This window comes from Pyrus communis, chromosome 17, assembly GCF_963583255.1.
Source record: "Pyrus communis chromosome 17, drPyrComm1.1, whole genome shotgun sequence".
Classification (NCBI taxonomy): domain Eukaryota; kingdom Viridiplantae; phylum Streptophyta; class Magnoliopsida; order Rosales; family Rosaceae; genus Pyrus; species Pyrus communis.
In genome coordinates, this window is record NC_084819.1 from 17,374,008 (window position 1) to 17,388,528 (window position 14,521).

The window sequence follows — 14,521 nt, forward strand, 5'->3', positions numbered from 1 at the left end:
GCATCACATGTGAAAGAGATTTGTAATGATTTCGATCATTTATCGCATTTATCGATCATGCTGCAGACAAATAAGCTTATAATTAACATTACATTTATAAAATTTATTGACCACATTGCATATTGTAGAACTGGGAATAGGTTTCACTTTTGTTTACAAGTAGTTTAATATTGTAATCTTTGTTGATGCCAAAAAATGGTTCAACTGAGGTCGATCGGGTGATTGGTCAATTGGGAATGCTAGCTGCTTTCAAAGGTATTTTAACATTTCCGATCGATCAAGCACTTGACATAAATGGAACATTTTTTTTTCTGGCATCAACAACCTTTCTTGAACCAGCTTCCTTCATTGCACACGCCTAACAAGAAGTTTGATTCCATGTTCAGGCAACAACAACATTTTGTAAACAGGAGAGTGCTGGTAGTTTGGGGAAAGGGCAAAGGAGAACTTGGATAGAATAAGAGAGAGTACTATCTTGAGCTGCACCATGCTAAAATTCTGGCCTATACACAATCGGCTCCCATAACCAAATGGCATATATGCTTGGGGATATTTGCATGCTTCAGAGACCCCATTTGCAAACCTCTCGGGCTTGAACTCATCAGCATCCGGACCCCAATTTTCGGGGTCACGGTGCAGTGTCGGAATAAATGTCCATATGTGGACGCCTTTCGGCACATCCAAGTCCCCCAACCTCACCTTTTCTAGAGCTTCCCTTGCCACTAAAACTGAAGGTGCATAAAACCGCAGGCTCTCTTGAATCACCATTGTCAGCTGCACATACACAAACATTGTAGCAACAATTTTAAATCACTACTACACAAATGGCCTTTTCACATAGACATAGGATTTATGTGTATTGCTTTAACACACCAAACCGTGTGAAGGAAAAAGAATAATATTTATCAAATACCTCAGAGAATTGTAATTAGCACTATAAAAGAGTGTGTGATGGCAGTATTGTCAATAGCATTGTATGGTAATAACACAACAAATGGGTAATGTTAGCTTGTCAGACAAGACAATGAATATTGTTCATCCAAATTCACAGTCCAGCAACAAAACATCTTATGTCATCATATAGTATGACAAGAAAACAATTTCCCACAGTAAATAAAACAAGATGAGAAATCAACTTACGTACCGTTTTCAATTTGTTCAATTTATCCGTGTCTTTCAAGCAATGATGCAGTTGATAATCATCTCCACAGACTTCAGAAATCTCGGCACGAATACGTTCTTGCCACTTTGGGTGTAATGCCAATAGCATCAATGTCCAGGAAGCTGTAAGAGCAGTGGTCTCAGAGCCTGCAAAGTAGATACTTCTACAATTGTCTAGAATAAATTGGTCTGTTTTGTGAGTGTTTTGATGCATGTCACTGCTAGTACTTGCAGCACTTTCCAGTAGCATTTGTAATAGGTCCTTTTTACATATGCCACCCACTTGGCTTTGTTTTTGGCGATCCCTCACTAATTTGAGCAACAAAGCGTCCACCTCTTTCCTCAAAGTCCAAATCTTCCTGTCATTCTCTGTGGGAAAGAAGCTGCACGGAGGGCAGCAGATGTCAAATTTAACATTTACTTTGATAAAAACAGAATAGAAGAAAAAAAACAAAGGATATATACTTCCTTCCTTCCTTGCCAGTAAGGAAAGTCCTCCCTGATTTGACATTATTTCACGGTACAAACGGGTCATAATTAGAATCTCTAAAAAAAATTTCAATTTGGAGACTGTTGAATCTTTCACATGAATCGTCAATTTCTTCAGTTCGTATAAATGATTAAACCATCTCCAAGTTAAATGAATTTTTCCAAAAATGATCTTTAGATGATAACAAAAATAATAAAAGATTTTGATTATGACTTTTCCTACTTTATTAGAAATGAGGGAAGTATAATCCAAAGCCAAATATTTGTCCACGGCACTCAAAGACTAAACAACAAGAAGACAGCAAACAAAAGATGAAAAGAAAATTACAAAAACATGCATGTCGAAAGAAAAAGGAAAAAAAAAAACGAACCCAAAATTGATAACCCCAAAGAGCAAAATTGGATTTGACAAGGCCTCCTGGAGGAGAGCGATCTTTGAAAAAATCTGGTTGCCTTGGGAGTAAGTGCTACCAAAACAAGCTCTTGATATGATATCAGCAGAGAGGGTCTTCAATTCTTTATCGACTATTATCTCCAGAACACCTCCCTCACTTTTTAGTAAACGTCTTTCCCATGTCTTAAGAAGTGCCACTGCAGATTCCTCCATCATATCCATCATGCCCTACAGTACTCTCCAATATTTGAATTACCAAAACATGCCTTTATAGTTTTTAAAGAACAAGAATTTAGACTGCTTAGTCTACTTCTTTCATCACGTGATACTCATATGATAGGAGAGGTAAGCACATGGATGTATACAATATGTGCTACCTAGGGAAGCTCATTGAGTATATATTACCTTGACCTTGTTAAGGAAGAATTCGGGAGCGATGAGTTTCTTCTGGTAGGCAAAATCTTGTCCGTTGGCCCGAATTATGCTGTTGCCTATCAAGGGCAGGAGTGGCTTACTCAAATATTTCGGTACACCCAAATCCATGTAGTTTTGCAGTTTCAGCTCCTTTAACAACTTGGGATCACTCACATACATGTGTTGTTTGCTCCCCGTTGAGTACCTGTATACTGGACCTGCATATATATAATTGCATTCATCAAATTATATTATTAACTTTCGTTCTCAATCAATTTGGTCCAAATCCAGTTGCTCTGAGTGGTAGGAGGGTACGCTGCTGTAGCAATCAGACGAGATCCTAATGTGCAGTTATGCTCGCCTAATTCTCATCATACGTGTCTATAAAGAAGAACCTAATAATTAATGTAAAAATTGAACCCTTTGCTGTATATATACATATAGAAGTTATCAGAAAATATGTTTCCTGTAATTTACTTATTGTACTGTACAGTACCTACTGGGTTATGCAAGTATAATTAGTTTCATACCGTACTTCTGCTCCCACCGCTGAAGATACGGAAAGATGGAGGGAACCCAATTGTGCTGGAAATCTTTAGGATCAGAAGGTTCATGGATGATGTTGGTGGTGGATTGAATCTTTTGCATCTCTGTCATATTCCCAACAAGGAATGAAGGTGGTGGCCCTCCGATGCCTTGCTTCCGAAGCACTGACCGGATCCTTGCAGGTTTTAGCCACATCTCCTTGAACAATCGCATCACCACACTCAAAACACCGATCAACACAAGTGACCAACATATCATTGCTACCTGAAGACCCTGTGCCATGATCTCTCACTGCTTATGAGTTATGAGTGCATGGTTTTATATAGGGCCATTTACATTTAGGCCCTCACAACTCTTAAATTCTGGACATAAACTCACGTATATTAAAACTTTATTAAAACTTTTACAACAATGCCATGTAAGGTAAAAGATGTCCATAAATTTTATTTTACAAAACAATGCGATGTCTGTTACGTTTTTTTCTAGACATTAAATTTTGTTTTTGATGGTCAACAACATTTAATTTGTTTTTAAGTTCTTGTTTTTTTTTTTTTGTAAAATAAACTATTAGATGCATTGTTTCTAGTAAAAATTAAACAATAGCGACACTGTTTTCATAAAAATTAAACAGTAAGTAAAATATATTCGTTTCAAACAGTAGGTAGATTAAACAGTGATAAAATATAGGAAAATTAATTTTGAATCAAGGGACTAGCTATAATATTATGTATTTATTACAATTATTGTCTAACCATTGAGATAATGATTGTATTAGATACATGTCGAGATGGTGCTCATTAAAAAATGAGTTCAACCATCAATCGCCACATCATTTATAATTTACAAAAGATGATTTAAAATTTTGATTTCCCTAACATTTTTAACATTTATTAAATCAGTGACGCTAATAAAACTGTACATTAATATTATACACTTTTTTTTTCTTTGCTCTTTTAGGTTTTTCCCAAGCACCAAACACATTATATATTAGCTTGAGTAATTATATATTACGTGGACATGGAGGAATCCATTGACGTAAGAGTTTTTTATTTGCTCAAATGCTAGTGCTATACTGAGCAGCCTTGATTTCATTATTTGGCCGACGTGAGTTAAGCTGAAATTAAGGAATTTTTTATTCATCTTACCTCCTCTTTCGCTCGTTCTCAAACAACGTTGGGCTAACGATACACTTAAAAAAGCTCGTTCTAAATTTTCATGTATCCGTTGCTTATATTTTGAAAAATGTTAGGAAGACTATGTTTTTAGACTATATTTTGTAAACAACATGATGTGGTTGTTGAAGGTTAGATATCTTTTTTAATGATTTAAAAACGAATTCAATTCTCAATTGCGTGATCATATGATCTACAAAATATTATCTAAGTACATGAGATCTCTAGCATCACTTCTATATTTGAGTCACTTCAGATTTAATATGTCGTCATCGTAGGGTTGTTGTTGGTTACTTTAATTATTTTAGGCTAAATAGCCAAAATGATCCATGAGATTTGCATAATCAATAGAAATGGTCCCTGAGATTATCCACCGTCCATGATTTTGGTCATTCCGTTAAAAACTTTTCGGGCAAATTTCAAAGCTTTGTAACTCAATCGATTCTTAACCAAATTCAACCCATAATATATCAAAATGAAGATAGGAAAGTGTAGAACAAGATTATACCATTTGGAAGCCCAATGTTTGCCGAAGATAGCCGGAAAATAGCCTGAAAGGTAACTGGTCCGCGGAAAACTGGAAAACTCGCCGGAAACTAGGTAAACTTTAAGCGTTCATAACTTCTTCAATACTCAACGAAATCGTGTGATTCACAAATGAAAATTATACTTCTCGATGAGACGAAGAGAATGGTATCTTTATCGATGGCTAACTCGCAGTGTTTTGGCCGGAAAACGGCTCGAAAGTGGCAAATCATTTTCGAGTTAGCCACTTTCGAGCCGTTTTCCGGCCAAAACATGGCAATTTAGCCATCAATAAAGGTACCATTATCTTCGTATTGTTGAGAAGTATGATTTTCGTTTTTGAATCACTCAATTTCGTTGAGTATTGAAGACGTTATGAACGTTTAAAGTTTTACACAGTTTCCGGCGAATTTTCCAGTTTTTCCACGGACCAGTCATCTTTCAAGCTATTTTTTGGCTATCTCCGACAACCATTGGGCTTCCAAATAGGTATAATCTTGTTCTGTACTTTTCTATCTTCATTTTGATATATTATGGGTCAAATTTGGTTAAGAAATGATTGAGTTACGAAGCTTTGAAAATTGCCCAAAGAGTTTTTAACGAAATGACCAAAATCATGGGTGATAGACAATCTCAGGGACTATTTCTATTGATTTTCAATCTCAGAGACCATTTCTATTGATTATACAAATCTCAAGGACCATTTTGGCTATTTAACCATTATTTTATTTTATCATAAAGATTCAAAACTCATTATTTTATTATTTTACTTAAAACGTTGTATTTCATTTGAAGAGTCATAATTCTTTTTTAAGGGGGTATGAGGAGTTCTTTGAATAAGGAATCTCATATAGAAAACAACATACGTTAAAAATACTCTGTTTCCTTCACCCTTCATATTTCTATCATCATCAAATTTTCAAACCTACAATTCATGTGTTTTATCTTTGGGTAATTAATCACTATTTGGCAATTCCGTTTGTCACTGGCGTACATATATAGCAAATCAGACATCTTGTGAGGCTTTATGTTGTATCTTGGAGTTGTAGGAACCGCCATAACCTGCACGTGGGCAGACATCTACGACTTTAGGGCAGTAACGTAGCGCCTCTCTTTGGTTCACAGGCTAGATTTTCTAATTCTCTTTTTCTCATTTAATTTGTCATAAAGCTAATCGTAATTATACATTTAATTTGCTATATTTGATTATATAAATTGTTAGCATAATTTTGCAATATATTTCACAGTTGCAAGGGGGAAGAGGCCTATGAAAGAAAACGTAGCCCAAAATCCAATGAAAGAATAAGTTGTCCATATCATCCCCAACCATATTCATCTTTCTATAAATATGCTTGATCTCGCAATGACAAAGTTTGAGATAAGATCTCAACTAGCCAAAATCAAAGTGTACAAAAGCGTATGAAACTTAAGTAGCTGCTATAGTAGAATCTGACTCAATAAAATATTTAACGACCCCAAAACTCCATGCTAATTGAAGATAAAAAAGATGGCCACATCTCAACCACCAAAATTTCACTATCATAAAGTTGAATCTTTTCCGTTTATATCCATAATAAAAGTCTGTCAATAAGTGTCTACATATTATTTTAAAGAAATTTGGTGACTAGAGTTTTACAAAAGAAAATTTTGAGAATATATCCTTGGCAATCTGACGTTGTATTATACTTTTACTAAAGGTTGCTCGTAAGAGAAAGAGCTGGAGATAAAAATCTGATCGCAAATGGAAATAGAAGGTTAATGCATTCACGGTTAATAGAATTATAGAGGGGTTTGAGTCGATTTATAGACTAAAGGTATATTTGTTGAATATGAATGACACATCAAGTAGGCTGCAGCAAGTTGTCTTCTCCTCTCCGTCTCTTCTTCTCTCTTTTTTTTTATAAGATCTACCATCTGTTTATTTCCCTTCTTCCTAAAGCTTTTTTATCTTCTCAAACTCCAATTAGCTTCGTTGTCAGCAAAGATAACGATTGACAACTACAAGAGAGACACCTTGAGTGTTGTGAGCGGGGAGAGCGAGAAATTGAGACCTAGGGTTAGAACAAAAGGGGTTTACTTGTAATTGTAGAGTTGATTTGCCTTTGCTAGGTGTATTGATATTTTTCTTGTGGTTGATTTGGTTTGTTTGCATCATCATAGAGGCCGACAGAGGGCTGTTGTTGTTGCAAAAAATTAGGGTCTAATTGTTATAATAAATCACATAGAAAATCAAGAAATATTTTATGCAATTATATATCACAATAATGCATGCACATGAGTAACTAATGATAAATGAACATGATATAATGGATTAGAAAAACCTATAAAATACGGTCGAGGCAAGTGTTGGACACTTAGTCCTTAAGACAAGTTTACGTCCCACTACGGTGCTCATGGTTGATCAGCGCATGTCTTCCAAGATACATCGACCACGTCCTTGTAATAGTAGCACTCCAAATCACAAGGCTCCATGAACCACGGTTGTGTTGAAAACTCTCTTATATGGACTCAATGAGACTCTCTAATATTTAATGCACTATAAGTATGTATGATGAAAAGTTATCTTGTGATTATAGGGGGGCTTCCCTATTTATAGAATGTGAGATACCTCTTTGGAAAGCATATGACTATTTATGAAGAGTCAAAAGTTGCAACACTTCATTTAAGTAGACATATCTTTCTACCAAAAGGCTCTACTTCTAATTTCCATTCAATTAATACATTTAATATAATAATAATATTATTAAATTTTCTAACAGTTGTAAGCATTCATACTATTGAGGTATAAGAAATGATAAAACCACTTCCAATTGGCACTATAAATCGTTTTTTTTTTTTTTTTAAGGTGTGTTTGCTTTTGTTCGGTATTTTGATAACAAGATCTATGGAGAGATTTTGTACGACAAGTTCATTCCCTTATTTTACATAGGTTTTACAATATGTATGGCCTCACATTATGCCAATTAGGCCAGAAAATGACTTCTAAAGTATTTTTTGTTCCTAGACAAGTCCCTTCTATATTATTTTATGGTTATCATCGTACATACCAAAAGTGCAGGGACGATCGGTCGTTGGTTTTGGACGAACCGTTGTAACCTAAGCCTATAAATATAAATATAATTTTATGATGATTTTATTCTTTGTACGTGAAACACAAGGAAAATACTTTGAGAGATCGTGAAGGGGCCTGTGAGATATCAAGTAGGGTTTAGAGGAGCAAAGAGGTTCTTGTAACCAAAAAGACTTTTCATAATATAGTGAGGTATCTCAAGTAACACCAAAATGGACGTAGGCAGAATCGTCGAAACATTATAAATTCTTGAATTCTTGGTGTGCATTTGTGCCCTTTTATGTATGGCGTTTTGTTTGTTTTGTATTATTCTTCTTACTTGTTCGTGTGAGTAATGGGACATTTTGGTTGTTTATTAATATTCTTCTTACTTGGTTGTTCATGTAAGTGATCAAAGTCCATCGAAAACAAGATCTTGTTAGAAGAGTTTGTGCATAAAAAAATATTCATGTGAACCAAAACTAAAACCACACTACAACAAACATGTGTATACGTCAAAAGCCAAAATTAATCAGGACATGGATGTTTGTTCAAATGAAGTTTTACAGTGAGCAATTGCAGCCTGAATTGAGGTTTCTCTTGTATGAAAGCACACTTTATTACTATGGTCATCACCTGTAAATCCTTGGTGAATTGGGGAGGACTTAATAGAACTTGGGCAGCTCCTTGTTCTTCTTTGTTTCCGACCAGTACCACCTGTGCTCATGCTATTTCCTATAGCTTCTAAAATCCCTCTAACTGCGCTCAAGTTTATCTCCAATAATACTCTGGACTTGTCACCTCCTCCTACTGCTTCTGAAGAGTTCTTGGTCCTGCTGCTTTTCCCTTGCTTCTTTTGAACCGACCATGGAAGAGCATTGCTGCCACTCTCTTTCGATTTGTTATTCTTGCGTCGACGATTAATGTTTTGGGATCGGTGAGGATCGTCATCGTCGCAAGCAGCTTGGCGGGGTTTTGCAAATGAAGCTACCAGGGCTCCAAGATTCATGGCTCGGAACTTGAAGAGCAACTTCATGATGCCACCTTTTCTTGAGGTTCTTTTGTTTGATGTTTTCCTTTATTAGTTTCATGCAAACACATGCCATCTGGTAATTAGTAAAGGGTATTAAATCTATTTGTAAGCGGACATTGATTAGCCTTTTTCTGGAATTGACTTATTTTTTATTAATGCAAATTACATGTTGACAACATATATATCTATATGCAGACAAAAAAAATTATGCAGTGTAAAAGTGTGATTGAGCTAAATATGTAAAAATACCTACTTAAATTTAAGAATACAGCCAGATATCGGCCTCGTTACACATGTTGTTAATGATATGACTGTTGCACAATAACAAGTACATATTTTATAGTTTTGGTGCATTCACACTAATTTTCAACGAAATGAACAACTATTATAATAAAGACATGGGTTAATTAAGTTGTTTATTAGTATCGCATACCTGCTCCGTTCCAGGTCAGCGTCGTCCGCAGGGGTAGGTGATTCCGATGATGACCGGAGACCAAACAGCAGCGTGTTGACTAGCCGGTTGACTCTGGGCAATCTTTCTTTTGTACTAGTACTTCTGTTGAGCCTTGAAGGCTCATCCGATCCTAGCGGACCCCTACAACTGCCTTCCATGGAAGAAGAATCGAGAGGGCAAGAATATGATACTGTCGGTGACGACGGAATATGGTTTATTGGGTGATCAGAAGCAGGCTTAGAGACGTGATTGGGAGAAAGGGTGGTGGCGGAGAGCTCCGGGAGAAGACTAGACGAAAACGATATGCGCAAGTAATCCGCATGGTCTAATCCTCCACGATCACGATCTTCATCCTCATCATCATCTTGGTTTGATGGTTTAGGATGATCATGGTGATGATGGTCAAGCGCTATTTCGATGTACGATTCATCGTCGTCATCATCGTCGTCGGTGTAATGTGAGAGGGAAGAAAAGTTCATGTCGGACTCGGAGCAGCTGAAGGAGAAACTTCCTTCATGGTTCATGATTTCCATCGCACGTAGCTGCTAGTTAAGGCCAAATGTTACGTACACAATATACATCTGTAATTATTTATATATATTGGGATCACGGATCATATATATATATAAAAGAATAATAACAGCATAGAGATCTATAGATATAGATAGAGATATGATATTGCATGTGCATGGCCAAACCAAAGAGTGGGGGAGGAGGTTGGAAAGTCTCACTCCGAAATCCATAAATTAAGCTAGGAAATAAAATTTACAAGTAAGAAGTTAGGGTTGGTCCAAATAAGTACACTAGTACTAGCCGGTCACATAACGTGAACCGTCCAGATTCTTGTTTAATGTTTGAAAACTCAAACCACGCATATACTAGAAAACCATTGGCAAGTGGTCCAAAAGTTGGTTGCTTGCATCAATCGACCAGAACTTGAGGATCGAATCCACAAATTCATGCAATTTTTTTTTTAAAAAAAAGTTAAATGTTAAGAGGACTCTCTCAAATTAAAGTGAGATTTTTCATGAATTTTCTAATATATTTGACGTCAATTTTCATGTTAACATTGTAAAATATTATATCAAAAATATAAAATGATAGATAATACGTAAAGAGTTTCACTTTTGAGATACTCCCCGTAGCATTTGTCAACAAAAAAAAAAAAAAAAATATTAGTCGTCCTTGGATTGCTCTTGAAACTTTAACTTCTTGCTCACGAGAGATTATGAAAACTATGATGACCCCACTTTTTGGTTGGTCAAATAAATGACATAAGATGAAACCTATTGGATGGAAGCTTCTAATCTCGGTTATATAAAATCTTAAGCAATTTCCGAAATTTGAGCGAAGTTGCCTCTTATACAAAAGGAAAATATATAATTTATCAACCTGCGGGACACCATCTTGTTCATTAATTGCGATTAGCATATTTTCTTTGATCGCTTCTTCAAAAAAAATTATCAAATTAGAAATTGTTTAGTCATTTATATATATCAAGCAATGAAAAATTCAACATGACTACGTTACTTGATACTAAAATCGTCAATTTAATTAATATACATGAATGACAAAACGATGTGCAATTTTATTAATTTTTTAAAAATAATCTTTAAATGATGATTAAAAGAATGAATTGTCCTAGTTATATATAAAACTTAAAAAACAAACATATGCTGATCATAATAGATGAATCGGGCTCGATTACCAGCTAGTGCATTTGTTCGTTTCTTCCTACTGTCGAGATTTTCTAAAAAAATTTAAAAAAAAAAGATGAATAGGACACAAAAGAAGTTAAAGGACAAAGAGATCACAAACAGTTATCCTTCAATAGATTTCTGGAGCTCCAAAGAATAGAGATAAGCTCTCAAAATTTGATTAATAATATGAAAGATTACAAACCTAATTAACATCAAGATGACCTATTTATAATATAATTTAACCCTAAAAACTCTAGGAATCTAAATAGGAAAGGAATTAACAAATGAAGAAAAATATTAAAAATGAATTGTTTATAAGCATCCAGCAATGACGATTGAATGCATTATCAAGTGTATTTTGTAATGAATATTAACGATGAAAATGGCATTTAAACTACAAATTTGTCCCCACATTATTGTATAGTCTAAAGATTTACATAATCTAATTAAGATGAAATTAACCAACCCCTGGATTCGAGGATTTTATCAGAATATTTATTTGTATGTACGTGTGTGTGAAATAATGTTTGGAACAAATTCCAGATCCTACCAATTGGCATACAACCCTAAGCGAATATTGGAGAGGTTTTTTAGTGTGTTGGGAATACGGTCCGGTACAATGAGTGTCATAAGATAAGTGGCTGAAATTGTTTTCTAAATATTCAACCATTTATATTATAACACTTGTTTTACTGGATTGTATTCCCGACACACTGAAAAATTTATCAAGAACATGGACTTGTAATTATATCAGGATATTATTCCTCAACTTAAGGGATTGCGAACTTGCGATTGGTTTTTAACAGAGGCGACATTCTATTGTCATAGTGAGCAAAAATTCTGGAATAACAAGGAGAGCGTATAAAATAGAAGACAGTTAACAGCCAAGGGAAATTTATCAATGGAATTAGTTGTCGAATACTGGTGGAGACAGCAACAGTAAAACAGGTTCACCACCGACGTGTATCTCAGGCTACTAATATAAAGCTATGAGACTATTCTCAGTGGCGGATGCATTGAGGGTCAGGGGGGTTAGCTGACCCCTCGAACTTCGGTGAACGTTCATGGATGCCTTAGGTGCTGACCCTTTGAATTTCGGTGAATGTCCATGGATACCTTTGGTTCTGCCCTTTTGATAAAATGTTTGAAAGAAGAGTGAATGAAATGGTGATCTCAGTGAATAACAAAACATCATCATTCTTGGACAAACATATTAATGGGATGCAATGATATCAAACATTGTTAGTGTGGTCAAGATAAGTGTGTTTCTTTGTTAAGCATTCATATGGGAGCAGCCTTAGAACATGTTAGTTACCCTCTCAAATGAGGCATTAACAAGTGTGCATTATGCTTTTCCAAATGACTTCAGACCTACCAAGACTTTATGAAATGGCGATACGCGTGCTATTTCTGGTAAAAAAAATTTGCGCTCTGTGTGCACTATTCTTACTGACCCCCCTAATATTATTTTCTAGATCTGCCACTGCTTCTCAGGTGGCTTTGTATAGGAACACCGTGACAGTGGTGAACTTGTTCCAAGACTCTTCCTATGATCTTGTGTTAGTGATTTTAGACACCACAATAACATTAATCTTGTTCAAGTAAGTTTTTCTCTTCAAACTAACTAGTGGGGCGTTGCGTCTGTTTCAATCCTTCACAACAAGAGACAAGAGCCAAGCCAGCGAACTATTCAATTTTTAGTGATCAGACGACCTTTCACTTTGCTTGAAAGTTTACTTGCATTCATATAAAAGGAAAATGAATTGTTAAAGCCACTGCTAACGTTTATTGACTTGTTTTTTAATTGATCTACTAGAGACCACATGGAATATATGTGATCACTTTTCGAAAACACAATAATTTATCTATTTCCAAACGATAATAGGCATTCGTGTCAATAGCATACATGAAGGTGGACGTCCCAATTATATTTGATCAATTAATATACAGACTATTTCTCAATCATTCTTAATTTAAGATTAATTACTTTTGAATATAACCGGTGAAATATTATTGAATTAATCAACAATACCTCCAATACTATGTATTTAATTTATTTAAAAATTAATAACTTTCTTTCGTCGACATTAGCCAATCTAACTCACGTTGCATTATGTAAACATAAACAGGTTTTAAAAAAAAATCGCATTATATAATCATAACAAGGTTTAAAAGAAAACGACAAAAGGTAGAAGGAAGCGAACATTTCATCATGTATGCATAAATGTACACAAGAAAAGTTTAATGAAAGGCATGAGAGGTTGAGTACAATAGCCAATGGCCCAATACCAATAGGGATATACACTCTAATCACTAACTAAAAAAAAATTTAAAGAGGAGTACTTGTTAATCAATGCCATGAAAATGGAATTAAACTTGAGAAGCTAGCTAAATTACATGATCGAACCACGCATGTACGTAGGATCCATAAGCAAATGCATGTTGCATGTCAATGCATCGAGTCTAGTAGATTAAGAATATATAATTAAGTAAAAAACATTCAGTATACGAGAAATACAGCCGGATATACTAAATATTATAATATACTTAGTGTACGAAACCGTATTTCAAACACACTAAAAAATTTCTCTAATTAAGAGGAGGGAACAAGAACGGAAGTGCGCATCATGTGCTTAAACTCGAACAAGTCGACGAGGCCGTCATGATTATGGTCAACGGAGGTGATCATCTTCTGAACTCTATCAATCTCATTGCCTTCCTGGAATCCAAGCTTGGCAAGAACCGTCTGCAACTCTTTAGCCGATATGTACCCGTCGCCGTCCTCATCAAACACCTTGAACGCCTCCGAAAGATCCGACTCCTCTTGCGACAACATATTCTCCTTTGAGTTTCCGTCGCGTGCCGCTGTTGATGCTCCCTCAGCAGCGGAAGCAACAACCTCTTCGTCGTTGTTGTTATTGTCCAAATAGGTGTCATAGAGGGATTGGTGGAGGGAGAGGAAGTCGTCGAAGTTGAGGCCGTCGTTTGAGGGTTGGATGAAGGATTTTATCGTGGAATGGAGGTCGGAGATTTCAGTGTCTAACCCGAGAAGTGCTAGGGCTTGGCTGATCTCGTGGACAGTGATGAAGCCGTCTTTGTTCTTGTCGAACATATCAAAGATGCGGCGGAGGCGGAGGGAGTTGAGACTCGTGCAGCGGAGGCGAAACGACGCCGAAGGCCGTTTTAACGAAGGAGCACTAGTCCCTGAAACTGTAGAGGCCATATATAATTGAGTAATTAACTAATTATGTAGTAATCAGTAGGATAACGACGATGACAGCAACGCCGACGACGGTAACGAAGAGGATGCAGATAACAAAATGTACAAGAGAAGTCTGGTATGGTGGGATGATCAACAAGTGGTGGTATTATTATAGAGGGCTGGTGCGCGTGTGGCCGGCGTTTTGGTATTATTTTAGTTTGTGTGTTTGTTTAGACTTTGTAAATTGTACTATTACATGATGCATTTTCCGTTGCCAGTGACTATTGCTCGGTACAACTTCCAGATGTTTGCCATTGCTTTTACATGGTAGAACAAGCAACTGCGTGACAAATTCTCCAGCCACAAGTCGGTCGTTGTTGAC

At 35.9% G+C, this 14,521-nt stretch overlaps 2 protein-coding genes across 2 annotated transcripts; both read right to left on the reverse strand.

Annotated features, from left to right (window-relative positions):
* Positions 1–345: 345 nt before the first annotated feature.
* On the reverse strand, positions 346–3,286 carry LOC137722296 (cytochrome P450 714A1-like). The gene is made up of 5 exons (XM_068461263.1): positions 2,989–3,286; positions 2,450–2,676; positions 2,022–2,272; positions 1,145–1,544; positions 346–774 (listed from the first exon to the last, which is right to left on the reverse strand). The coding sequence occupies exons 1-5, from the start codon at positions 3,284–3,286 to the stop codon at positions 346–348; spliced, it is 1,605 nt and encodes a 534-aa protein (XP_068317364.1).
* A 9,760-nt stretch (positions 3,287–13,046) lies between these two features.
* LOC137723494 (calcium-binding protein CML42-like) lies at positions 13,047–14,443 on the reverse strand. Its single transcript, XM_068462686.1, has one exon. It carries the CDS (start codon positions 14,158–14,160, stop codon positions 13,531–13,533), a length of 630 nt encoding a protein of 209 aa, XP_068318787.1. The 5' UTR covers positions 14,161–14,443; the 3' UTR covers positions 13,047–13,530.
* Positions 14,444–14,521: the final 78 nt, after the last annotated feature.